This window comes from Trypanosoma cruzi, genomic scaffold (genome assembly GCF_000209065.1).
Source record: "Trypanosoma cruzi strain CL Brener 1047053516725 genomic scaffold, whole genome shotgun sequence".
Lineage (NCBI taxonomy): Eukaryota > Euglenozoa > Kinetoplastea > Trypanosomatida > Trypanosomatidae > Trypanosoma > Trypanosoma cruzi.
Genome location: NW_001849575.1, coordinates 450,915 through 476,462, shown reverse-complemented (window position 1 = coordinate 476,462; position 25,548 = coordinate 450,915). Strand labels below are relative to the sequence as shown.

The 25,548-nt window shown below is 52.9% G+C and overlaps 6 protein-coding genes and 4 pseudogenes across 6 annotated transcripts, besides 21 other annotated features; all 10 read right to left on the bottom strand.

The window, feature by feature from the left end:
• Positions 1-3,778: part of a sequence feature (areas not merged during assembly with more than two copies in the genome that could not be assigned to a particular haplotype) that runs on past the window's edge.
• Positions 626-754: a sequence feature (T-rich).
• Positions 818-843: a microsatellite.
• Positions 1,104-2,672, bottom strand: Tc00.1047053506763.130 (mucin-associated surface protein (MASP), putative; the record flags this gene model as incomplete). The annotated part of the gene is made up of 1 exon (XM_814627.1): positions 1,104-2,672. The coding sequence occupies one exon, from the start codon at positions 2,670-2,672 to the stop codon at positions 1,104-1,106; it is 1,569 nt and encodes a 522-aa protein (XP_819720.1).
• Positions 2,937-3,260, bottom strand: Tc00.1047053506763.121 (annotated as a pseudogene).
• Positions 3,779-4,620: a sequence feature (haploid, Esmeraldo-like haplotype).
• Positions 4,297-4,379: a microsatellite.
• Tc00.1047053506763.110 (trans-sialidase, putative) lies at positions 4,467-7,628 on the bottom strand (the record flags this gene model as incomplete). Its single annotated transcript, XM_814626.1, has 1 exon — positions 4,467-7,628. The coding sequence occupies one exon, from the start codon at positions 7,626-7,628 to the stop codon at positions 4,467-4,469; it is 3,162 nt and encodes a 1,053-aa protein (XP_819719.1).
• Positions 4,621-7,140: a sequence feature (areas not merged during assembly with more than two copies in the genome that could not be assigned to a particular haplotype).
• Positions 7,141-8,057: a sequence feature (haploid, Esmeraldo-like haplotype).
• Positions 8,058-9,328: a sequence feature (areas not merged during assembly with more than two copies in the genome that could not be assigned to a particular haplotype).
• Tc00.1047053506763.90 lies at positions 8,903-9,772 on the bottom strand (annotated as a pseudogene).
• Positions 9,329-9,578: a sequence feature (haploid, Esmeraldo-like haplotype).
• Positions 9,579-10,475: a sequence feature (heterozygous, Esmeraldo-like haplotype).
• Positions 10,318-10,956, bottom strand: Tc00.1047053506763.80 (mucin TcMUCII, putative; the record flags this gene model as incomplete). The annotated part of the gene is made up of 1 exon (XM_814625.1): positions 10,318-10,956. One exon carries the CDS (start codon positions 10,954-10,956, stop codon positions 10,318-10,320), a length of 639 nt encoding a protein of 212 aa, XP_819718.1.
• Positions 10,476-10,535: a sequence feature (haploid, Esmeraldo-like haplotype).
• Positions 10,536-14,130: a sequence feature (areas not merged during assembly with more than two copies in the genome that could not be assigned to a particular haplotype).
• Positions 14,131-14,984: a sequence feature (areas merged during assembly that could not be assigned to a particular haplotype. This can correspond to areas where the two haplotypes were merged or to regions with more than two copies in the genome that were merged during assembly.).
• Positions 14,556-15,437, bottom strand: Tc00.1047053506763.50 (mucin-associated surface protein (MASP), putative; the record flags this gene model as incomplete). Its single annotated transcript, XM_814624.1, has 1 exon — positions 14,556-15,437. The coding sequence occupies one exon, from the start codon at positions 15,435-15,437 to the stop codon at positions 14,556-14,558; it is 882 nt and encodes a 293-aa protein (XP_819717.1).
• Positions 14,985-15,025: a sequence feature (areas not merged during assembly with more than two copies in the genome that could not be assigned to a particular haplotype).
• Positions 15,026-15,714: a sequence feature (heterozygous, Esmeraldo-like haplotype).
• Positions 15,715-25,548: a sequence feature (areas not merged during assembly with more than two copies in the genome that could not be assigned to a particular haplotype).
• Positions 15,985-16,027: a sequence feature (T-rich).
• On the bottom strand, positions 16,192-16,785 carry Tc00.1047053506763.40 (uncharacterized protein; the record flags this gene model as incomplete). The annotated part of the gene is made up of 1 exon (XM_814623.1): positions 16,192-16,785. The coding sequence occupies one exon, from the start codon at positions 16,783-16,785 to the stop codon at positions 16,192-16,194; it is 594 nt and encodes a 197-aa protein (XP_819716.1).
• Positions 16,641-16,690: a microsatellite.
• On the bottom strand, positions 17,025-18,554 carry Tc00.1047053506763.35 (annotated as a pseudogene).
• Positions 20,517-20,642: a sequence feature (T-rich).
• On the bottom strand, positions 20,990-21,763 carry Tc00.1047053506763.30 (mucin-associated surface protein (MASP), putative; the record flags this gene model as incomplete). Its single annotated transcript, XM_814622.1, has 1 exon — positions 20,990-21,763. The coding sequence occupies one exon, from the start codon at positions 21,761-21,763 to the stop codon at positions 20,990-20,992; it is 774 nt and encodes a 257-aa protein (XP_819715.1).
• Positions 21,327-21,472: a sequence feature (GA-rich).
• Positions 22,953-22,973: a sequence feature (AT_rich).
• On the bottom strand, positions 23,644-25,113 carry Tc00.1047053506763.4 (annotated as a pseudogene).

The window sequence follows — 25,548 nt, the reverse complement described above, 5'->3', positions numbered from 1 at the left end:
GACCCTCCATGTGTCCACACATCGTTTATATTTCACGGGGTCATCTGCGTGTTGCTGCTCCCCTCAGCCCTTTCATCGGCGTGTGAGTGCGGCCCGCAGAGCACAGTCACTCGTGTGTGGGGACTGAGAGAAGCACGCAGAAATGACGGGAGTCGCGTCTCTCCATCGGGAGAGTGAGCGCAGCAAAAGAAAAAATCATCAGGAGGGGAAAAGAAACGCTCACGAGGCCGACACCGAAGAGACTGCCGGCACGTGAAATGCACACGCAAAGCAAAGGATCTTAAAAACACGGCGGCAGGGTGTGGCTGTGTGTGTGGCGCTGCGGGTGTCTGCCCGCCCTGGCCGCAAGAAAACAAAACAAGAGGGAAAGAAATGTGTGCTCCGCCCCACAGGCCCTCGTCGCACGCCCACACGTCACGGCTCCATCAGCGCGCCGTTCGTCGCGGCCCCTCCTCATGCGTGCAGCAGGCGAGGCGCACAGGGCCGTCGTCATGAGCGTGTCGGTGGGTGTGCGAGTGGAGCAGTTGGGCGGGAAACACACGGCACCCCTCACAGGAAGAGTGCAGAAGAAACAATTAAAAGAGGGAAGAGTAGAAAAGAAAAAAACGTCCATAGTGATTACCCCAAAAAGCAAAAAAGAAGGATGAGAGATTAGAAAAAAAAACAGCACAAATTAATAACACAAAAAAAAAAAGTAGCAAAAAATTTTAAAGCAAACAGAAAAAAAAAAATTACAAAAAAAAAAAAACAAAAAGCCAAACCGTGGGACGAACAGTGCACACACTCTCATTGCTCCCGTAAAGCAAAACACACACACAGGGAGAGAGAGAGAGAGAGAGAGAGGTCGCCCACTCAATGCAATGGAAACAAAAACAGTTACGGTGCTCCGCCCATGCAGCCAGGCAGGACGGCAGCGGTGCGTGTGGTGCAAAAGAGAGCACCAACGGGCCTGCATAGGTGTGCATGCAATATACAATGGGCACATTATGTGTGTGCTTCGTGGGGTGAGGTGAGGGCGAGAGTCCATGCAAGGGGACACACACAGAGAGTGAGTGAAAGACGAGTGTGTGTGCGGACGGTGCACGGCTCTCTCTCCCTCACTCTCACGCGGCCACCACCGCAGCCGCAGCCGCAAACGCAACAAGAAGAAGAAGCAAAAGAGGGGAGGTGGTGTGGGAGACCGCGGTGCTGCCGTCACTGTCGGCAGGTGTCGCTGCCGTGCCGTTCAGGTTAGGGCCTTTGGCTGCAACGGTTTTTCTTTCGGTTGTGTCTTCCTTTTCTTTGACTTCTGCTGTTGTTTCTTCTGCCTTATCCACTTCGTTTTCATTTTTTTGGCTTGTTTTCTCTGCCTCATTGTGGGTATTGTCCTTTACGGCTGTTTGCCTTCCGTCAAAATTTTCATTTGTTGTTGCTTTTTCTGAACCTTCCTCATCTTTTAGTACCTCTTCTCTGTTTTGTGCCTCCCTTTCCGCGGCAGGTGTTTCTAGATTTGATTTTGCTCCAACGGTTGTCTGTTCTTTTCCTGCATCTTCTGGTTGCGTCTTTTTTCCCGGGGTTCCTGTTTCTGTTTCGGCTGCATTTTCTTCGGTACTTAATTCTGCTGTTAAATTCTCTGCCTGTGATGGTCCTGCTGCTTCTTGCGTTTGCGTTCTGCCGGCGTCTCGTTTTCCCCCAGTCTCGTCATCGTTCGTTTTCTCAATACTTTGAGGGTCCGTAACTTCAACAGGGGGAGCAGGCTGAAGAACTGCAGGTACGTCAGGGGATGTACCGTCGGTATCACCACCCAAATTCAATTCTTTTCCTTTTTTACTGCTTCCTGCATCTCCTTCCTTCTGTCCTTCACCCTCTTTGTGATCTGTGCCATCAGCTGAATCTTCAGTGTCTTCAGCATCTTCCCCGGGATCTTCAGGTTCGTCCTGTTTATTCCCTTGAGCCTTTTGCTTTTCTTTCTCTTCCAATTCTTTTTGCGGTTCTTGTTTTTCTTCTTTGGGTTTCACGACTTCGTCTTGAACTTGCAGCGTGACTCCGTTCTTTTCTTCCCGACCTCCATTTGAATTGCCGATGGCTGCATTGTCAACTTGTTTGTTATCATCGGTACTGTTAGGACCTTTCGTCTCTACAGTCGGCCTTTCCTCTTTGTCTTTTTCCTTTGATGTCCCTCCACTTTTGCCTTTCGCCGTCTCAAGAGACTCTGCGGGTTTCGGTGGATTCTCTCCTCCTGGTGTTGTATCTGCTTGCCCTGGTTCTGAAACGACCGGTGGTTTCGCTTGTGACTCTTCCCGCGAACCAGCACCAGTCCCTGACTGATCCTCTGGGGAAGATACGGAATTTATGTCAACCTCACCAGAATCAACATCACCATCAACAGCAGCAGCAGCCACGGCAAACTGCTGACGCCTCCAACGGCTACGGCCATCCACAACGGCACGCACACCGTCCATCCCCCGACCCACGCATTCCTCCACGGCGGACGCATTCGCACCGCCTCCTGTCCTCCTGCTGACCTCCACCGCGCAACCCCTCCGCAGCTGAGCGCGCCACCGCGAGAGCGAATACTCAACCGCACTGCCATCGGCACCATCAGCATCATAGGCCGCAATTCCCGAAAGACCGCACCACAGCACGCAGAGGGCACACACCAGCAGCACACGGCCAGTCATCATCATCGCCATCACTCCTGTCACTTGCGTGTAGCCTTCAGCACAAATTAACTCCCCGTCAACGCAGAGCAAAGGCAAAAAAGAGACAATTCACACAATCACGCACTGTCCCATCCAGCAATGAGAGTCGCGCACCATCAGAACAATTAGGTGGGCGTGGTTCAACAAAAGAAAAAAAAAGAGGAGCGTTCCTCGCCCGTGTCCCGTTCCTCACACCCCCACAGTTACCATTACCGTTATTCTCTCTACTCAGGCCCTCACAGGCACGCCACGCTCACTTCAACACGCGCCCCTCCAGCACAGGCCTCGGGATCGTCGGGCCCTCCCAGCACAGGTAGTCCGTCATGCGCTCCCGCTGCGCCGCAATGTCAGCAACCTCCCAGTCGAACAGTTCCGTGTACTCCACGTCCCTCACAATCGCCGGCATGCCCCGGCCGCCACAAAACACACAGCGCCACAATGTCGTGCCGCCTCTCCTCCACAATCATGAGCGCAACACCGAACGCGTACTTGCGCACGTGCTCCATGCGCTGCAACCACCCGCGGATCAGGTTGGCCGTCATGCACTGCATCTTGTTGTCCTCCTACTGCTTGGAGCAGACCTTCACATCCTCTCAATTCACGGCATGGGTGCTGCGAGAGGCTGCCGGGTGGTGTCACGTGTGTGGAAGACGAAAATATGCGGGAACAACAGCCACCCTCACTCCCTCACACATCTCCACTCCGTCCACTCTCCCGCACACAAGGACGGTGTCATGGGGAAGAGAAGCCCGCCGCACAGCGCATGCACAAGGGCACATGCAATAGCAACGCCATCCACGTCGCACCGCAGTAAAGAGCCATGCGCACAGCACAAACACGGCGGCAACAAGAGGGACGGGGCGGATACAAGTACATACCGCAGTCCTTCACTTCTCCCTTCCCCAGCGGATTGGCGTCCCACACTCACAGTGAGGCACGGCGCACACCATCCGCTCCACTCCTAGTGCACTCAGCAGGCCGGCGCCCAGTCGCCCTCGTGCCATCGCAATGAGGAACACAAACAATCGTCGTCGCGGACCATCGATGCCTCTAGAAGGAAAGAAGAGAAAAAAGGGAACGAGGGCATGTCAACTGCACAGTCAGCAGAGGAACACTCAACGGGATACAAAGACACACAGTGACAGCAGATACGGTAACTACAGAAACAAACTGCAGGGATTAAAAAAGAAAACAAAAAAAGAACGGGTGGGAGTCCGGCATGACTCCCAAAAGTAAAAGAAAAAAATTAATGAAAAATTGATGCGGCAGGACTTTTATTTCATGTGCTGAGCAGCACAAATCGACCGTGTTTATATAAATATTGCCCGCACCAAAAAGGAAAAAAAAAAAATTGAAGCAAAAAGAAAGAAAGATCGCATTATTCCACCAGCCCACACAACATTCTTCACATTTCATGCGGCATCCGGCCTGTTCTCCTCAATCCTCCTTTCGTGCAGTCCGTGGGACGCACAGCCGCAGGGCCGGCACCGCGTGTGGGCGAGAAAAAAAGCAAAAAAAGAGGGGGAATGGCATCACTGATGACGGATTGTAGCAGGCGACCATTAAAAAAAGGAAAACACAAAAGCGCGGATTATTCCAACAGAGCACCAGCAGCAAAAAAAAAAAAAAGAGAAAAAAAAAAAAGAAAAAAATTTTATTTGAGAAAAGAAAGTAACAAGAAAAAAAAAAAAAAAAGAAGTCTCCTTGACAAATTCAGTGCGTAGTGCTGGGAAGCTGCACATTTTTTGTTCCACGGAAAGCCGCAATTCCACCCTCCCTCACACCTCAGCAGAGAGCCACAGTGCCCCACAGCCCCAGAAGCAGCAGCAATAATAGCACCCGAGATACACAACCCTGCACGGTGCTGTCACCCTTTACACCCACAGACAACAACTCGGTTATATTCTCCACATCAAAAATGTCATTTCCCAAGAGCGGCTCTGCGTTGGACTCCGATTGGATATCTCTTTCCCCAGGCTCTGTGTTCGGATGATCCGGTGCAGCACCAACGTCATCCGACACGTCATCTTCGCGTTGAACAGTTGTTGGATCGCTGTTGGGCTCAGAGGTGGCTGTTGTAACATCCGCAGTCGTCACTTCAGTGGTGTTGGATGAGTTGAGGCCGCTGTTCGTGCCCACGGCAGCATGGGAGTGCGCCTCCTTCTCTTCGCGGTCGCTGCGTTGATTGCTGGTGGACGTGGAGAGAGAAGACGGCTCGTCGTCCACGCCCTCTGAAAGAAGAGGTAAAGTGGTTTGCTGCGCCGGATCGTCAGAGGTTCGACTCTGCAGAATGGCCTCATCCATTTCACTCGTCTCATCCACCGTCGATCCAGCAACGATGGGCAGCAATGACTCTTCCTCCTGTTCAGGGTGCTCCACGCCGAGAGCATCCTCGGCATCGGGTGATTTGTGGCCGCTGGCTGCCTCCGGTGCTGGAGACAAGGGGGGCGGCAGGTCATCAACATCGTTTGCCGCTTTCTCCATCTGCTCCTCCCTCCTCTTTGTGTCGGCCACGGCATGGCTGTCAGAATATGTGGCCGAAGCAGCGGTCTTTTTATTTTCCTCTTCTGATGACCGATCTTGTGCGTCTTTTCTCTGCTGTGATGACGTGGCGTCTTGCTTCACTTCTTTGATGACAAAAGTCTCACTGTCAGATTGAATAAGAGTTTCACTCGCATGATTGCTTTGAGGCGCACCTTTCAAAGCCGAAACATTCGCCTCTGGAGTGCCAACAGCGTCCGCCTTCGTTAGCGCTTTAAGTTCATCATTTTTCAATGCGCGGTTGTACAGCAGGACGTTGCTCACCGTCACGTCAATGTTGCCCGATTCGCTTTTGCCGTCCCCGCCAATGTAGAAGTGCGAGATGCCGTGGGGCCTCAACAGCGTTTTTAACTTTTGAGGAAAGCTCTCATAATCCTCATCGTCCTCGTGTCCATAGACCTCATATTCGCTGTCGTATATCGTCTTTCCATCCACGTACACCATCAACCCATCATCAGAATCCATATGCAGTGCCACATGATATTTCGTGTTTGGTTTCCATTCGACATCGTCATCATGCGACGGAGCCTCAAAACTGCCGTTGAATGCCACCATCCACTTTTTGTCGTGGGTGTAAAAAAGACCAAAAATCAGCGGGCTGTCGGTTTCACTCAGCTTCACACCCAACAAAGGAATGGGGGTACCTCCCTCCGGCACCTCGTGGATGGACACCGTCGCCACAAGAGTGAACTTGTAGTTCGCAAAGTGGTACAGCTGATTCTGCCCCTGCCTGCCAACAGGCCACTCCGCCCACGCTCCCCGGAACTTCACGCCCTTCTCCGTGCTGGTCACTTTTCCTCCCGTTACTTTCGTTATTGTGGCGTTCACCCCGAGGTACTCGTCCATCCATGTGTTTTCATTTGACGTGCTGGATAAAAAGCCAACCAGCCCTTTCGTGAGTTCACCAACAACACCACATTCCCGGCGCCTCTTAGCATTGCTTTCGACCGTGCAGCCATATTCTTTCACAATGTACGCGTCCTTCTCCTTCCAAGCAGCCAATACCTTCTTCACGTCCTTCAATTTCTCCGTCAAGTCCAGAAAAGCAATGTTGTACTTACCGTCCCCTGCAGCGACCTCGTAAGAGCAGTGCAGTCTTCCCTCTACTTCCTTCGATTCTACCCCTTCCAATGACGGCACTTCGTCTGCGGCGTACAGCAGAGTGCTGGCGGCGACGTTCTCATTTTCAGCGGATATCGGCCCAACATCATAAATTCGCTGCATGTCCGTCAGCCACAAGTGAAGTCGACCCGTTTCTTTTTTATCCTTCTCAGAATATACCGGCTGGCTGACAAGGATGACTCTCTGTCCATCGATCGTCGCGCTGACGAAGCCACCCTGCACGCCGTGCCCTGTACGTTTCAGCGAGTTGCCCCACACGCGTGAAAGAGTGTCGTATTCCTCCATCCACCAACTCCCCATGGCGCTTGACCAGTAAACCCTGCGGCTGCCGTCCTCACACGACGTCATCATAACGAGATCGCCGTCCTCCCATTCAAGAACCGCGGGCTGAATGCAGCCATCATCACTCGTAGCATCTGAGAACTCCCAACCAAAAGAAGATTTTTCTGCAAGGGCAACCAAAGAAACTTTCTTTCCGTCATTTTTCAAGGCTTGAATAGGCAGCACATAGCGACTGTCGTCCTCCATCCTAATGCCTGCGCCACCACCACCCAGAAATTGTTTGTATGGTTCTGCATTGGCTTTGAAGTTTTTAAAAAGACCAGGAAAAAATTTCGAGGTGGTACTTTGATCCCATCCAAACTCCTTTTCCTCACCATCACCCCCGCCAACAAAAATCTGACCACTCGCGTACCTGGACGTCCAATATTTACCATCACCGACCAACTCCGTCAATGGATTCCCTGACTTGCCGTAGCCCCCAAGAACAGCCTTTATGTCTCCATTGTCCACAATAGAAGTTGGGCTCAACAGGCGGTAAACTTTTACGTCGTAATGATCAAACACAATGGCAGTTCCATTCGTCCATTTCTTTTCATTCAGCGTCATCGACTTTGCAACAAGGCCAACATACAGTTCTTTATCCGTGGAGTTTGTGTAATGCGCTTCAACTATGGCCACTACAAGGCCATTCACCACAACAAGAGAAGGTGCACGGAAAGAATCAAACGCTTGTGACATATTTTTGTTCTCCGAATCATCAAACAAATCCCCTTTCCTAAACAGCGTCGTCTTTAAATTATTCTCCTGAGCGGCCGAAGCTTCGCAGCTGCCGCAGCACATCACAACGAGGAGGAGCAGCACCGCAGAAATAAACACACGCCGCGACATGTTGGGCCTCTGCGGCTCACTCTCTCTTCCTTCCCCCCTCCTTCCGCTGGATCCGGTCACGCGGCGACGGTTGTGTGTGCGGGGTGCCTTCACAGCAGCAACACGTGAGAGCATATAAATATGTGTGTGGGCGGTGTGTGTGCTGTTGGTCTTTTCAGTGCCTTCGAATTTCACAGTAGCGATTAGCGATTGTTTTCCTTCTTCGTGAGTGATTGAGAGAGAAATGAAGAAATCATGCTAATAAAAAGAAGTGAACACCGCCACCCATCCACAGCGACTGTCACCACCAGCAGTCACTCCCCACAACAATAACAACTCACGCACACAGACACACGGAACAGGAGATGAAAGAACACTGCACCGGGAACACACAGCGACTGCCACCACCAGCAGCAGGAGCCACGGCGGGTGTGTCGTTATCCCTCACGCATCAGCACACACCGAGCGACGCCAACACACACAAAGTAACCGGAGGAATGGAAAAAAAAGCACAGCCGCCCTTCACAGCACACACACACGCTGCCGCCAGTCTTTTTACTTTTGTCTTTTCCAACGCACCCACGCAACACCCCACCCGGCCGGAGAATCCTTCGACGACATATCCACAACGGCAGAAACACATCGGCAGGTACAGCTGTTGGGAGAAAGTCAATAGAGACTCGTCCCAGGCACCCTCAACGCCACACCACTCACTGGCTGCACGCCGCCAAAATAATAACCGCATCATGTCGCCGGGACGCATTGCGGGCTCGCGACCTCCTAGCTCGCAAGAGCCGCCACAGCCGGAATCTTGTGCCCATGTTCTCAGCGTTCACGCAGCTCCACAGCGTGTGCGACATGGCGTTTTCTGTGTGTTTGGCAGCGCCTACATTTGCAGAGCAGCTGTGCGCCACAAGGGAGTCCAAAGAGAGCAACGGCAGAGAGAGGCAGATAGCACACACGCAATTTACTCATATCATCACACACAAACACACACGCAACCCGCGGAATGGGTGCACTCAACCACAACACAAGTAACGCAAAAGAAAAAAAACAAAAAGCCGAAGCGTGGGACGACCAGCGCACACACTCTCATTGCTCCCGTAAAGCAAAACACACACACAGGGAGAGAGAGAGAGAGAGGTCGCCCACTCAATGCAATGGAAACAAAAACAGAAACAGTTACGGTGCTCCGCCCATGCAGCCAGGCAGGACGGCAGCAGTGCGTGTGGTGCAAAAGAGAGCACCAACGGGCATGCATGGGTGTGCATGCATATATACAATGGGCACATTATGTGTGTCCCTCGTGGGGTGAGGTGAGGGCGAGAGTCCATGCAAGGGGACACACACAGAGAGTGAGTGAAGGACGAGTGTGTGTGCGGGCGGTGCATGGCTCTCTCTCCCTCACTCTCACGCGGCCACCACCGCAGCCGCAGCCGCACACGCAACAACAAGAAGAAGCAAAAGAGGGGAGGTGGTGTGGGAGGACCGCGGTGCTGCCGTCGCTGCTTTGTGTGTTCGTCGTATCAGTTGTGTTTGCGGTTACTGTCGTTGCTTTTGTATCTTCTCCAGTCCCTTCTGAGCCTTCGTCTCGGTGGCTTTGTGGTGTGGCTGCGGTGTCAGGCGGCGGAACTTTTTTTTCGCCTTCACTCGTGGTGTCTTCGCCATCCTGTTCGCGGGAATCAGCACTGTCTTCTGGAGGTGGTGGAGAATTTCCTCCCGCAATTCCCGCAGGCAGTGAGTTCTCTCCGTTAACTGTTGTGAGTGCGTTCTCTATTGCTGGTGTATTTTTGTAGACGTCCTTCTTTTCTTCAATCTTCGTTTGCGTAGGATTGGCATTTGATTCCCGACTGCCGGAATGAGAAATGTCCTCTGCAGATACAATTGACTGGCCTTTTTGCTGCTCGGTACCAATTAAATTCTTGTGCCTGGAACCTGGGTCTGGGGCAGTTGTTCCTCGTTGATCACTCTGCCCTTCTATACTTTTTTTTTTCAGCCTCCGTCTCTTCACGTTCACTCTCTTCACTATCTTCTTCATTATCCTCTTCCTCCCTAGGTATGGAAAGTGCGTGTGGTACATTTTCATTAACACCTGGTGCTCCATTTGGTAAGCCTTGGGTGTCTTGTGGAGAGTTTTCAAGCTGTTTTAATTCCGGCCGAAGTTGAACATCATTCCCAGAGCCTGCCGTGTCCTCCTCGTCACATCTACCGCCGGCACCGCACCACAGCACGCAGAGGGCACACACCAGCAGCACACGGCCGGTCATCATCATCGCCATCACTCCTGTCACTTGCGTGTAGCCTTCAGCTCAAACCAACTCCCCGTCAACGCAGAGTGAAAGCAAAAAGAGAGAGAGAGAAGTCACAGAGCCACGTACAGTAACAAATGGCGGCCCACCAGCAGCAACAAACACACCATGAGGCAGTTGGAATCAGTGAAAGGGCAAAAAAGGCACATACACAGTCCTTCACTAATTAATCAGCAAGAAAAAAAGAAAAACAAAACAATTAAAAACACAAGTAAAAAAGCAACAAAAATTTTTAATAAAAGGAGCTGCACAGAATGGCGCCATTGTGAATGCATCCACATGCAAACATGCGTCCACCCAAACAGTTGTGAGCGTGTCGTGCATACAAGTGTGTCTGGAATGCGTTCAACGTGACGGATACAGGAAGCGAGAACATGGAGCACACAGCAGAGCAGCGGAAGCAAATGAAGCAAAACACAATCATTATTTTCTCTTATTTAGTTACATCGCACCACAGTGGACGCACACAAATCCACGCGGTTGAGTGCTGGCACGCACAGCCCGCACACATCTCTTTAGCCCAGAGTGGTGTACGCCAGCGCGGATACGGCGAGCAGCAGCGGGGCACACACACACGCAGAGCTGCTGAGGCTGCCGTCGATTTCGCGCAGACGTGACGGTGCACGGGTGGTCGTCGTGGTTGGCGCCTCTGTAGTTGTAGTACTTGGTGCCTCTGGCGCAGCGGTGGTTGTGGTGGTCGTAGTTGGTGCCTTTGTCGTAGTTGTAGTAGTCGTCTCGGCAGAAGCTTCGACTCCCTGATCTGCTTTGTCTGAAGAAGGATCCGTGCCACCTTGTGACTCTGTCGCACTGTTCGTACCATTTGACTGTACTGCACTGGAAACTTCATTTGATTGATTTTTCGGACCGGTAGAGCCTGGTGTCTCTGGCGCATTATTTTCTGATTTTCCCGCAGTGGCCCCCGTGCCTGGCGACCCTGACTCACCTTCCACCTGTAGGCCTGACTCTGAAGTAGAAGAACGACTGTTGACGCTTTCATCAGCGCCAGACGGCTCGTTAGCGGTTGGTAGCTGTGTTGTCCTGTTCGTCGTCGTCCTGGAAGCAACATCCTCCGGAGACTCCGAGGTGCACACGGACGGGCAGCAGCACAGGGCGAGCACCAACAGGGCGCACAGCAGACGGCACGTCATCATCATCGTGAGTGTGGTCGTTCAGTGGTGTGGAGCTGATCTGCACAGTGAGGGACATGGAAAGCAACAGGGGAGACGAGAGGTGCGGCAGACACACACAGAGGGCACACCACATGAGGAGAGGGCAGCAGCCAGGCATGCACCGTACGCCGCACACCACGCACGACACACACTCCAATCCACGGCAACAGGCACACACACACACAGCCCTGCCGCAGCACCAACACACAGATGGAAGAGGGAGAAGCAAACAGGAGCGGCACACAAGGCTCCACCGCATGCACATACGGCGAGAGCGGTCCGTCGTGTCGGCACCCCTCACGGAGGGTACGCACACACACAAGAGGAGGTGCAGCGCACACAGCAACACAAAAGCAAAGTAACAATTAAAAAGGAGATCCCCGCACACCACGTGAATTGTTGGCCCACGGGAAGTGCAGCCAATATTCATCACAAAAATAATTCAATTGCCTTCGGCCTTCGTTCACATTCAGCGCACACCACTTCATGCAGGCCTGGGAACCACCGCAGCCGCAGCCCCACACGCAAAAATAAGCGCAAGGAATGGCATAATGCAAGCAACCATTTATTTGTGTTTCTGTTTGGATGGTGGCAGATGCCTGCATGCGTTTTGTTGTTTTGTTTTTGCGGAGGGCAAACCTTCATGCCTGCATCGTGTGTTGGGGATTTCTGCAGGGTGCACAATTATTATTTATTTTCCTCTTGTGAATGTTTCTTGTGTTGGGGCAGCCAATAATTCGGTTTGTGTTGTTCCTGCCTTTCGCTGGTAAAGTGTTGCAATAGATGTTTGTTTTTCCTTTCGTTGCTGTGGCACCTGATTCCTCACCGTTTATTTCGGTGGATATGAAAATATGTGAGTGGACTCCCACACACCAGAACGCACCTTCGCTCCTATTTATTGGTGCATGGAGGGGCATGTGTGTTTGGTGGTGTCTCGTCCATATATTTTGTGGGTGTACATTCCCCTGCAGGCTGAGGGCGGGATGACGCTCCGTCGCGGTGCACTTCCCTCGCATGCCGCCCACTGTGATTCATCATGCATCACCCCCTCACACATTCCGTGGTGCCACACCGCTGATATTATTGCAGCCGCTGTGATTCCGCGTACTTCACGCATTTGATTGTGCCACAATACATCCGCTCGTGTGGCCGCCGCATCCAAACAGCGGTGCCCAACACCGTGAGCGGCAATCCACATCCTTGCATGTCCCAGCGCAGTGGTCTTGGACTGTCAGCCAGGCGTCAGACAACAAGAGAGTCTTGTGCTGGCAGTACAACACACGGAGCTGCAGTGAATGACTCGGGCGGGGACGCATCTATTCGTCGCAAAGCAGTGAAAAGAAGTCGGGCAAAATAATGCCGGCTGCATGCACGACACCACATCCACAGCCAAAGCATGCGACGTGATGTGTGTTTCACTGGTGCTGTGAAATGCTTGCAGACGACGTCACTAGTGGAGGCATACCACCCATGATCAGCGGACAGACAATAATCGGCATGGGAGGCCACAAAAGGCAGCAACGACGCCAGCAGCAGGAGCAGCTCTCTCTCTCTCTCTCTTTCTGTTGCCTTCGAGAAGTAAATATTCCACCAGCCACAGACGACTGTGCCATCGTGACACCCCATGCACGTCGTGGCTGCGTCAACACATCCTGTTCCCTGCGGCGCCTCAAAAGATGCCTCACTCCGTCCACTAAGTGCATCGGTGTGGGCCGTGCCTCGGCTGTTCGTGAGGGCCACAACGATGTGAGGGTCACCGAGTCGCAGCATGTTTGTTGTGACGTTGTTGCATGGCACCTGCACACACACACACACGCAGCGCCTGCATCCCTCCCTTTTGTGTCCGCCCTCTGCCGGAGTGGCCACACACACGGGCAGCAGCAAAATCACTTCACCCTCGACGATCCAAAATCAACACCGACATCCCTCGCGACACAAAGGTCTCAGTTGCCAGCACGGGCCTCCTGCCGCCCTGCCACCGACGCTCAAACACGGCACAGTGCACGCACTTATTTTCCTCGTGTGCAGTCAGCCGTTTGCTTCACACATTCTTCGGTGGGCTGACGTCCACAAAAGCACGCCACAAAAGGTCACTGTGATCGCACACGCTCTTGCGATGAGCGTCTGTGCGTGCATGGATCCGCTGCTCACACGTGCTGGCAGGCAGCCTGCAGCCGGTGCCCTCGTGCCAGTTCGTCGGCTCCAGCACGGAAAAGAGAAAACGGCCTGTTCCCGATGCACTTATTCCCAGCAGCAGCACCAACACGCTGGTCGCCAGCCGTCATTCCTCAGCACATCCAGGAGTGCTGAAAAGTGACGTGGAGCTGTCAGCCAGCAATGCCACAATCCCCGCACGCATTTCGGCTCCACCAGAGAAGACACACAAATTAAAAAACAACACGCTCCACATGTCATCCGAACATCATTCCGACACACCGCGACACGCCAAACAGAAGTGTTCGTCACCCCAATGCACCTCCCCACACAATCACATAGCCCATGCACCACGCACGGCAGCAGCTCACACGCGGTCAAACAAATGTTCTTCGGATCAGTGTTATCCACATGCTGCAGTGGGAAGTAAACAAAAGAGACGAGCCGCCAAACCCCAAAAGAGTGCCACGACTGGCCGCAACTCAACGGAACGCAGCCACTCAAATGAATTCAGTCCTGATGCCCTCAACCTCCCACCTTCCCCACAAAAGCTGCAAAAGATTGAAAACAAACGCACCGTCCAATAAATTCTTTGCGCAAAACCAAAAGAAGCCGCAGTGCCTTATGCTGTCCTCACAGTCCGTTGATGACGCCTGGATGCGGATGGTCACCCATCGGTTCTTACAAACGACGCCGCACACCCGCGACGCATCCTGCGCTCTGAGACACGCGTCCCTCACTATCGCCAGAGACGCCCACGCACCGTCTGTACGCAACAAATCGTCAAGGAACGAAGGACACGTCAGGCTGACAGCAAGACACCCGCTGACAAATCACATCGCAGACATCACAAACAGCACCAGCAGCGCCGCAGGGTAACTTGGATCAAATGATGCATGGCGTATGTCAAAGAAAACATCTTGGTGGTGTCACATGGATACAAAAGTCTGACACTCCCTCAACAAGAAAGAAACAATATAGGAATACACAAGGAAAGTTTTAAGAGTCCGCAGTCAAAGCAAGCCAAAAATAAATAAAAAGCTGGAATGGGTGCTCTCAACCACAACAAGTAAAACAAAAAAAGCCGAGGCGTGGGACGACCAGCGCACATAATCTCATTGCTCCCGTAAAGCAAAACACACACAGGGAGAGAGAGAGAGGTCGCCCACTCAATGCAATGGAAACAAAAACAAAAACAGTTACGGTGCTCCGCCCATGCAGCCAGGCAGGACGGCAGCAGTGCGTGTGGTGCAAAAGAGAGCACCAACGGGCCTGCATGGGTGTGCATGCAATATATACAATGGGCACATTATGTGTGTGCCTCGTGGGGTGAGGTGAGGGCGAGAGTCCATGCAAGGGGACACACACACACAGAGTGGGTGAAAGACGAGTGTGTGTGCGGGCGGTGCACGGCTCTCTCTTTCTCACTCTCACGCGGCCACCACCGCAGCAGCCGCACACGCAACAAAAAGAAGAAGCAAAAGAGGGGAGGTGGTGTGGGAAGCCGCGGTGCTGCTGTCACTGTCGGCAGGCGTCGCCGTATCATTTGTTTGGGCGGCGGTGGTTGTTTTTGCTGTTTGTGGTGCTGTCTCACTGAGTGTTGGAACAACGTTGGTATTGCCAGTTTCAAGACTGTCGTGTTGTCCTTCAGAGCTTTGAGCATCATCCTTATCTGCCTTATTCTGGAAATGATCACCGCTGCCACTTGCAGAGGTAGATGTGGTTGTTGGTTCTGCTGGACTGCCGGTTGCTGCATTCTTCGTCGAATCCTCTGTGTCTGTGTCATGACTGTGCTGCCCTTGTGTAGCATCCCCTGAAGGCGGTTCCGGTGCTTCGGATTCCATTTTGGGTCCTGACGGTGTGGCTTCGTTCGTTATTTTTTTTTGATTCTTTGGGTTTTCTCGCTCTGCTGTTGGGCCTCCCGATGGCGGTAGTGGTGGTGACGGTGGTAGGGATGCTCCCTCATTCTTTTTGCCCTCGTGTGTCTTGGTTGGTGCTTTAATTTTTTCTTCTTTTTCCTCTTCCGTGTCTTCCGTCGTTTCTTCTTCCTCATTAGGATTACTGTCTTCATCTTCATCTTCCTCTAGAGATGGGGAAGGTGCTGGTGGCACTTTTACTTTAATATCTTTTGCTCCAACTTTTAATTCTTGGGTGTCTTGTGGAAGCGTTCCAAGTTCCTTTGATCCCGGCGGAGGTACACCACCACCGGCAGGAAGTGCCGGCCCCTCCTCGTCACATCTACCGCCGGCACCGCACCACAGCACGCAGAGGGCACACACCAGCAGCACACGGCCAGTCATCATCATCGCCATCACTCCTGTCACTTGCGTGTAGCCTTCAGCACAAACTAACTCCCCGTCAACGCAGAGTGAAAGCAAAAAGAGAAAAGAGAGACAAGTCACACAACAACACGCACTGTAAACAACGGCACCAGAAGCACGCACACCAACCTGCAAAACAGAAGTAAGAAAGCAATACCAAAACAAAACAAAAAGGTTTATTGCCCAATTGGAGTCGCCTCCGCCTAAAAAAAAAAAAAAAAACATACCTCACCAGAATTAACATTTCATACACCATGCAGTTCAGCAGGTCTGTTTCTACATATAAATGAATGCAGTGCCTGCATGAGAAAAAAAGATCGCACTGTTCCACCAGCCCACACAAAACACTCTTCACATTTCATTGCGGCATCCGGCCTGTTCCTCCAATCCTCCTTTCGTGCAGTCCGTGGGACGCACAGCAATGACGCCGGCACCGTGTGTGGGCAACAAACAACAAAACAAGTGAGAGAAGCACGTCACACACGACAGTGTGCAGCAACCGAACATTACGTAAATAAAGGGTTCTTATCATTCCAGGAAAACAACAACAAAAAAAAACACTAACAAAAGTAAAAAGAAAACCCGCGGAAAACGCGGCACATATTCGCCGTGAGAAGTCGCAAATTCACACTCCGTGTCTCAGAAGACTGCCACAACTCCACACAATCCCAAAAGCAGAGGCAGCAGTGGTTTCTCCACACACAAGATGATAATTTCGCTGCCTCCCACCGTCGGCAAGGAGATGTCACCTTCGAAAAAGATTCCTCTGCTCGCTTAGATCTTCTTGTTTAAGGGAGATGTGCTCTGTGTGGCGCTGCTGCACGCACTGCTGTTTGTCGGCTCCTTGGCGGCGGGGCGGGTGCCCGAGGACCATGGATGCTGTCCCATCGCTGCACACATCGGTGGTATTGGGCGTCGTGAGGTCAGGAGTCATATATTCCTCCGTTCCTACGTAATTATTCGTGCCATCGCAATCCGAGCAGCTCCTCGCCGCAAAATCGCCGAATATCGCATTGAAAGCCTCCTCTTCCGTTAGATCTTGAGTGTCTGGTTTCTTATCAGTACGACACGCAGTCCAGCTGCTCTCGCCGACTGGGCGCCAGTGCACACTGGGATCTTTGCTTCCACACAACAACTCCGTCTCCACACACGCCACACAATCATCATCATTTTCCGCGTACACGTGCGAGCAACAGCAGCAGTAGTAGTAGTAGTAGTAGTAGTAGTAGTAGTAGTAGTAGTAGAGTTGCTGAATTCGGTGAGCAGATCTGCGCACAGAGCGGAGAATAGAAAGGCAAAAAGAAATACAAGGATGTGCAGCCAAAAGACTCACACACATCGTCGCAGCGTCGCCGTTGCGTGGGCGGTAATGATGCGACCTCCCGCGGCAGGTACAACTCGCACACTGCACGCATTGCAAAACGGGATCCACAAAAGAAATACACACATAACGACAGAACAGCCACCAAAAACTAGAAGGAAGAGAGAACCACAACCATCTCCCCCTACTTGCACAACAAACGGCCCTCCACTTTTTAAGCAATATAGTTTCTGTGGGCTCGCCATCGTTCCGCTCCACGCTCTCAGCGCCCACAGTGGGATCCAGCACATCGTACAGGTGAAAAACGAAACCTGTCTCACTCCCGTCGGGGAAAAAATAAAATTACCGTGACGACAACAACAACGGTGCAAGGGTATCGCATCGGATGATACGATGGCGTTGTTGGCGTCCAGATAAATGACGCGTACCCTCGGAAATACGCGTGGAAGATATGGCACGTAAGACTGCAGAGTTGCGTCCGCAGATAAACGGTATCCGGAGCCAACCCTCTCTTTCTTGATGGAAAAAATGGGTCAAAAATGTCGTCGGAGAAGCACCACTGCAGACGGCAGGGTAGAGCAACGTACCGCACACAGGGCCCAAATATTCGACTGTCTCGTCCCTGGAAAAGTACAACCAATTTGGCCAGAGTTGTCTCGCTCTCTGGCGATGGTACATTCAAAAAAAAAAGACTCACAGTATTGAGGGGACTCGAAAAAGCCCCAACGTGCGTGCTGCGGCTCCAAGAAAAAGTGGACGGTCTGCATGTGTCCATGCAACTCACAGCCGATAGGCGCATTATAGGGGATACTGCTTGAGTGCGCCAAACGACGGTTACTTGCCTCATGCCACATCACAGGCAGGCCGTCCCCCATCAATCCCTGCAGTATTCGCCTACACTCCTCCAAGGAGTACTGGGGGCATCCGTTGTGCTGCATGCGGAACGCATCATCTTCCATAACAACTCCATTCACTAAAAGGCAGCGGTTAAAGAGTCCGTCCTCAAAAATCCTCAAAGGACCGCCACCCACCGCGTGCTGAGGTGGAAAACGCACGCGATGAATACGTCTCCGGTAGGTTTCATCGTGAATACACAACCGCTATTCCCTCCGTCACAGCGTCATCATCAACACAGCAACAACGCGCCAGTGCCGGCTCTGTTGGGCACAATGGGAGAGAAACTCCCATTCTCCAAGCCATGATGTCAACAAGAGAGTCAGACGGCTGCTCTGCCATGGCGACAAAGTGTCCCATCAGGTGCAGCAGAATATCAGAGTCCAGCAGATTGGAAGGCTCGGCTGTCACCCCGCCAATGAGGGAAATGCGCGCCACCACGCGATGCTCCGCTGGCATTCCCGCCTCCGTATTGTGTTCCCTCAGTAACGGACTCTGCGTCAGCACTCTCGCCACACTGGTAGGTCTGAATTTTTATCCTGCACGGCACGCGTTGCTGCCACCGCATTCTCCTCCCCTGTTTGCTCACCACCCATCGTCATGCGGAAGCAGCAAGTGAGGCAAACCTCGGTTTGCTCCGCCTGAAATTCCCCCGGCATCTGCTCAATTCACCGCCATGGAAAATCGGCAATGTGCAGCGGCGGAGCATTGGATCGTTTCAGCAAACAAATTGGAGAAAAAAAACTCAAGCACACACACAGGACTCCCAACAAGAAAAGGGAAACACGGCATGACTGTCACGGCTCAGAGTCATGTTTCTAAGACAAAGCGTGGATGACTCTGTCGACGCCACACCCGCACCATATGCCATCAACTCCTCCACGGCAATAATCCTGCAGCGTGCGGAGAGGACGTTTCACGAGCGCATTATTGGCGGAGCCAAACAACTGTACCGTCAGCAGATGGCAGCGGGTGGCGGGGGAAAGTGAAGGTGATGGGACTGTTGGGGAGGGTCGATGCGCAGTGTCCCTCACAAATAAGAGGCGGGTGAAGTGAAACAAACTCGTCTGAACGTCACCGGCCACCAAGATGCATTGCTCCCTGCCGTAAAGATTGATGAGCTCGAGGCTGGAGCAACTACTCGCAATGCGTGAAAGCGTCTTCCTGCACTGACGCTGGAATTCACATTAGACGGGCAACTTCAGAACAGTCGATCCCCAGCAGTAAAATGCAGCTGGCAGTGACGCTGTGGATTCTCGATTCCCCCGGCAACGGAGGGCGGAGAAGAAAACTGGTCTCCCCAGCTGCGCGGCATCCATCCATTCACTCTGTGCGTCCGGAGTGCCTCGCAGCTGCCTTGAGAGATGCAGCGGACAGACCCCCCTTATTTTCGCCTCGATCCGTCAACGAAGTCTTTCGCGGAGATGTCGGCGCACACCGAAGTCTCCCTCGTGCCCACCAAACAAAAGACACACCCGTTGAGCATCGTCACGTGCATCGACGACCATGCAAATAAATATCCACCGCAACGGAAAGTGTTTCTTATTGGGCACCAAAAGAAAACTGGAGGCGGCGGCCTGGACAAAACAGACATCAAATCGCACGCCAGGCAATGCTAAAATACATGCGAAAGGGCCAACGCGGGACCAGCAGCACAGCCACTCGAGAGCTGCTGCGTGAACTCCACGGTAAATGGATCAGCCTCAACGCATGGGGCACTAATTACGGCGGGTGACAGCGCGAAAGCCAACGGTTCCGCAAGGCCGGGGATTGTGGGGACGGCATTCAAACCCTCCTGGGATTCGTGTACCAAGACACGCAAATAATCCGCCCCTCGGTGCAAGTCGTCACCATAATCCTCATCGCTCTATTTGCCGTCATTCGTATTGTCACACTCAAGGCCAGTGAAGAAAGGTGCTGCCATGATGATTGTGACATCACACTGAATGAAACAACACAATGCCTCGAAGGGCGCCGAGTGCAGGCATCCCGTCAGGCAGCGACACGGCGCATTCTTAGCAATGTACGAAGCAAAGGCAACGAAACAGCTTTCATCCGCCATCGTAATCGCGTCCAGCAGGTTCGCCCTCTTGTTCCTCGGCGCCTCGTCCCTCTCCAAGACACCAGCTGCCGCTGCCGTAGACCACGCTGCTGCCGCACTCACACCCACAGAGAGACAAGGAATTGTGTGTGGAAGTGTGTGCCGAGAGCACAGCGACTGTCATCGCCGGAGAAGGCCATCGTGGCACCGTCCGTCACGCGCCAGCACACACCGAGCAAAGCACGCAACCGGCAGTGCAAATACATTCTTGCGGAGCATTTTGCAAATACTTATGTGTGTGGGTGTCTGTTGGAGAAGCTGAAAAGAGAATTACAGGGAGGCACATCAGCACAGCAAGAGGCACAGCTGGATGGCAGCGATACATGCGGTACGGCCCAAACCTCAACAATCACGCACGGTGGCAGCACACACCCATCCACAAAAGCAAGAAAAGAAAACAAAAAATCTTAAAAACACGGCGGCAGGGTGTGGCTGTGTGTGTGGCGCTGCGGGTGTCTGCCCACCCTGGCCGCAAAGAAAACAAAACAAGAGGGAAAGAAATGTGTGCTCCGCCCCACAGGCCCTCGTCGCACGCCCACACGTCACGGCTCCCTCAGCGCGCCGTTCGTCGCGGCCCCTCCTCATGCGTGCAGCAGGCGAGGCGCACAGGGCCGTCGTCATGAGCGTGTCGGTGGGTGTGCGAGTGGAGCAGTTGGGCGGGAAACACACGGCACCCCTCACAGGAAGAGTGCAGCAAGAAACAATTAAAAGAGGGAAGAGTAGAAAAGAAAAAACGTCCACAGTGATTGCCCCCAAAAGCAAAAAGGAAGGATGAGAGATTAGAAAAAAAAACAGCACAAATTAATAACACAAAAAAAAAACCAGCAAAAATTTTTAAAGCAAACAGAAAAAAAAAATTAAATTTACAAAAAAACAAAAAGCGGAGGCGTGGGACGACCAGCGCACACACTCTCATTGCTCCCGTAAAGCAAAACACACACACACAGAGAGAGAGAGAGAGAGGTCACCCACTCAATGCAATAAAAACAAAAACAGTTACGGTGCTCCGCCCATGCAGCCAGGCAGGACGGCAGCGGTGCGTGTCGTGCAAAAGAGAGCACCAACGGGCCTGCATGGGTGTGCATGCAATATATACAATGGGCACATTATGTGTGTGCCTCGTGGGGTGAGGTGAGGGCGAGAGTCCATGCAAGGGGACACACACAGAGAGTGAGAGAGAAGGACAATTGTGTGTGCGGACGGTGCACGGCTCTCTCTCCCTCACTCTCACGCGGCCACCACCGCAGCAGCAGCCGCACACGCAACAACAAGGAGAAGCAAAAGAGGGGAGGTGGTGTGGGAGACCGCGGTGCTGCCGTCGCTGTCGCCAGTCGTCGCCGTTGTGGTTTTCGTTACGGTGGATTCGACTGGTGTTTCCTTCGGATTGACTTCTTTATTTTCATTTTGTTTTTCTTCTTGTGTCACTGCACCATCAGCTGCTGGATCTTTGTCGCCAGTTGTTTGAGTGCTTTGGGGTTTTGTTTTATTCGATGCTTCCTCCACACGAGAAGATAAAATTGGCTCTTCCTGACCGACTGCTGAAATCCTCTTTGTAGTGCTGGTATCATCTTTTTCTTCTTGCTTTTTCTCTTCCTCCGTCACTTCTTTTTTCTCCTCGTCATCTTCATCCACTTCCTCTTCCTCTTCCTCTTCTTCCTCTTCTCCTTCCTCTTCCTTCAATTCCTCATTATCAGCTTTATCTTCTTTTTCCGTCGTTGCATTTGCCGTTCCTGACGCCTTTGCTGCGGGTTGTAGTGCCGATTCCGCTTCAATTCCCGATACAGGCACCGATCCTGCTGCTGGTTGTGTAACTGCCGGTTGACCGGTTGGGCCACCTTCTCCAACGTCATCGGTTGTGGTGTTTTCATCTTTGCGTTTATTGTCTTCGGACTCAATAAGCTGAGCTTCTAGAGCTGCTTCAGAACATCCACCACCGCAGACACCGCACCACAGCACACAGAGGGCACATAGCAACAGCAGGCGGCCAGTCACCATCATCATCACGGCTGCACAAACAGTCTAGAGAGGGGCAAAGAGAGGAGGATGAGAAGAACACACACACGCATCAGCAGCATGGAGAAGGAGTGGTGATTACATGAGGGCTGTTGTCATGACCATGGGAGACGCGTGCACGCAGGAATAACAAGCAACAATGAAACACCGGACAGCACGGCGCACAACTCCATGGCATGTAAAACCCACACGCAGCTGCCCCCAAAATGGAAAAGAAAGAGGACGCCACGGTGCGGCAGGAACACAGAGATGACGGCGCAGAAAAGGATGCCAAGCCGGCGTGAAAAAAAAGCAAAAACAAAAAATTCTTCCCCCACAGCGGCCACATCCAACACGCAAATAATAATAATAATAAACACCACACACGGCAACTCACAGGGCAGTGAATACCCTGTCGCCAACCTTCATGGCTGCTCGCCCCGCACTCCTCGGGAGTCCATCGCTCCGCCGCCTTCCTCCTTCCCGCGGCTCCCTCGCACGAACAGCCACGGCACACAATCGGGTCCATCCGCACCCGCCGCCACGCCACCCTCAACGACCCAACAGGCAACCGCCCAACGGCTGTTGCGGAAATCACACACCCGCGCCGAAGCACGCGACGCAACATCATGTCACGTGGACCCCTCCGTCGGCAGCACGTCGTGTCGATCGTTTGGCCGGCACACGGAACAATCAATTGACATAACAGAGAAGTAAGGCAGGTACTCAATCAAGGACTCTCCACACACACACGGCTCTTTTGATGCCAATGCAGCTGCCACGGGCACGGTATCCGAGCGGAAAATGACAAGCAGTAAAAAAAGCCTCGCAAGAGAAAACCAATCCACAGGCCCATATGCAAAGCGCCACTCAGACTGGTGCAGCTGCAGGGTCTGTGGACAAAAATGCGACTTACTGAATCCCGCCAACTATGTCAGTATCCCCTCCCACCAATGCCACGCATAATGCACGGTGCGCGTCCACAGGCATCCACTCCCGGTGCCCTAGCAACACTTCAGAAACGAACGCAACAGGAGTAATACAACGAGCACCACACTATGCCACCGCAACAGCGAGCACACCACAGGACAGCAACACGCCACGCACCGATGTTTTGCTATTTCACAAAATTCATTTACCGCACACACCAAAACACACATAATGGGAGAAGCGAAGTATCATTACACAATGCCGAAGCAAATAAATAAAAATAAAAAATCAAAACCACACAAATCCCTCGCACACGCACACAAACGCCCCACAGTATCCTTCAGAAAAAGTCAAACAAGTTGTTATCCCAAAACCCATTAAAACACGCGTGGTGCCGCCACATTAGCAACCAACACAAAAGAGAAAGAATGTATACAGCATATCCCTGGTAAAAATTATATAGACAAGCAGAGCACATAAATGTATATCCTGATAGGAAATGCCAATTGATATGGGCTTTTCTCTCTTGCAACCACTGCTGAGTGCGGGCCACGCAGGACTCAACCGCAGTCGCCTCGTCGTGCAGCGGCATCCATGCAGCCACCCAATAGAGTGTTGGCACGGCGGCGGCAGCGGACAGGGACAAGCAGCAGCAGCAGTGTTATTGCCGTGGATCGAAGGCGAGGCGTACTTCATGTCTTCCTCCCAATCCCCGCGCCCCACCGCTGCGTCATCCTCCCTCGGCGGAGGGTCCACGGCACCTTGCGCGTCATCAGCGGCATCAGGGCTCTTGGGTCCCGTGGCTGCGGCGCCACCACCGGCCTTCTTTTTCACGGCCTCATCTCCTGTTGGATTGTCCCACAACAGACGTCACACCATCGGCTGCCACATCGTCGTTGTCCGGAACATCGCTCATCTTCTCCGCCTCCTGCGGCGCACCCGCGGTGTCGCTGGGCAAGATCACTCCGTTGCCGTCGTGGCATCTGGGGCGACTTCCTTCTCCTCTGGCAACGGATGCTTCTGGGGAGCAGCCGTGTCTACGTCCCTTGATGGTTTTCCGCGGCCGTTCTCAATGCTCCCCACAACGGGGACAGATGCCCCTGGCAATCCTTGTTCAGTATATGCCGGTGAAACCGTCCTGCTCACATGCTCTCTCCTCGCCGCCCCACGGAACCACTGGAAGTAGGCTACCGCTGTTGGCAGATATCGTGCACACCTGCGCGTGGTCACGGCAAATAACGGTCCCCCATCGTAGGGTGGAGTGGCCCACGCAACCGTCGCCCGTCCGTGCATGGGACACAACGGATGTTACCCTCTTCAGTCACCTCCAGATGCAACTGCATGCTGAGGCACCTCAATGCCGCATGCGCTGCAGCACTGAGATGTGTCTCCTCCGGGTTCCTCGCATCCGTCGTGTTGTTGGGAAGCGTGTCCAGACACCACGAAGAGGGCTCATCCCCGGGCACCGCAGACAAATATTCTCCCCTCCAAATAACAGCCTCAATATCCCTCACATCCAGTGCGGGATCAGTGATGGGACAACTGTCCATCGGGCGTTTTGCTGACATTTCATGCATACTCCCCAGACACCAACCGCTAAAATAACAATCCGACGTGCAGCGTCTGGCAAGAACGCCCAATTCGCAGAGAATGTGGGAGTATTCACTCATGTTCAGTGCGGAGCACTTCCTCTGCAGTCGCCGGCACCCCCAATCGGTGCCATCCACTCATCCCTCGCGTGGCGCCGCGACCAGTGCGACTCCAGCGTCCTCCCGTCCCCATCGTCATCCTGCAGCTCCATGCCATCAATGTCGTCGCAGTCGTGGTGCTCCCTCGCAGCCATCGCGGCATTCGTCGAGTGCACCACCACCAACAGCGCTCTGCCACGCACACCAATAGCATGCCTCACCATGCTGCGGCTAGCCATGTGCGGGCAGTCAAACCCGACAGCATGGGCCAACAGGTGCGCGGCGATGCGGGTGGCGATGCATCCGTGAAATAAAACGGCCGGGAAAAGTGCATGGCGCCAGCAACTGGACGGCCATCCTCCAGCGTGACGCACGGCAGCGCCTACACACCACCCGGCGCCGCAGCCACGCACAGCACCATGTCATGACAGAATTGGGAGCACCAGTGGAACGATGCCCAGCAGTCACCGTGAACCAACTGCAAACGCTGCTCGTGGCAAATGGGGGCACAGTCAACGGACCCTCCAGTGGCTGGACGAGCAGACGATCCGCATGCAGTTTGGCAGCAGCAGGGACAGTCTCCTCGGCAAGGATGTTACCGTGTGCAGAGGATAGAGCACCATCCTCACAATGGCGGTTGTCATTCAATGAAACCATTGCGTGAGACCGGGAGAAGCCGCAGTGCCTCCTGCTGTCACACGGGTCTATTGTTGACGTCTTGATGCGGACGGGAACCCATGGGTCCTTCCAGACAAAGCCGCTGCACGCCTGAAACGCGTCCTGCGCCCTGGGATGCATTCTCCCCACCGTAAACGAGATAAACCTCGCTGAGGGAGGAGACCACATCGTCAAGAAATAAGGAATAGTTCAGGGTGAAAGCAAGACGTCCGCTGGCAAACCACATCGCAGAGATCATCAATAGCAGAAACAGTAGCGATGCAGACCGCAGAGTAACGTGGATCAACGGACGCACGGCGTATGTCAAAGAAAAGCTAATTGGCCTTACAAGAATACAAGAGACTGACACTTCCTCAACAAAAACAAAAAAATAGAAAAAAAAAAAATTCAAGTGTTCGCAGTCAAAGCAACCCAATAATCCACACAAAAAAGGATTAATGGGTGCACTCAACCACAACACAAGTAAAACAATAAAAAACAAAAAGCCAAAGCGTGGGA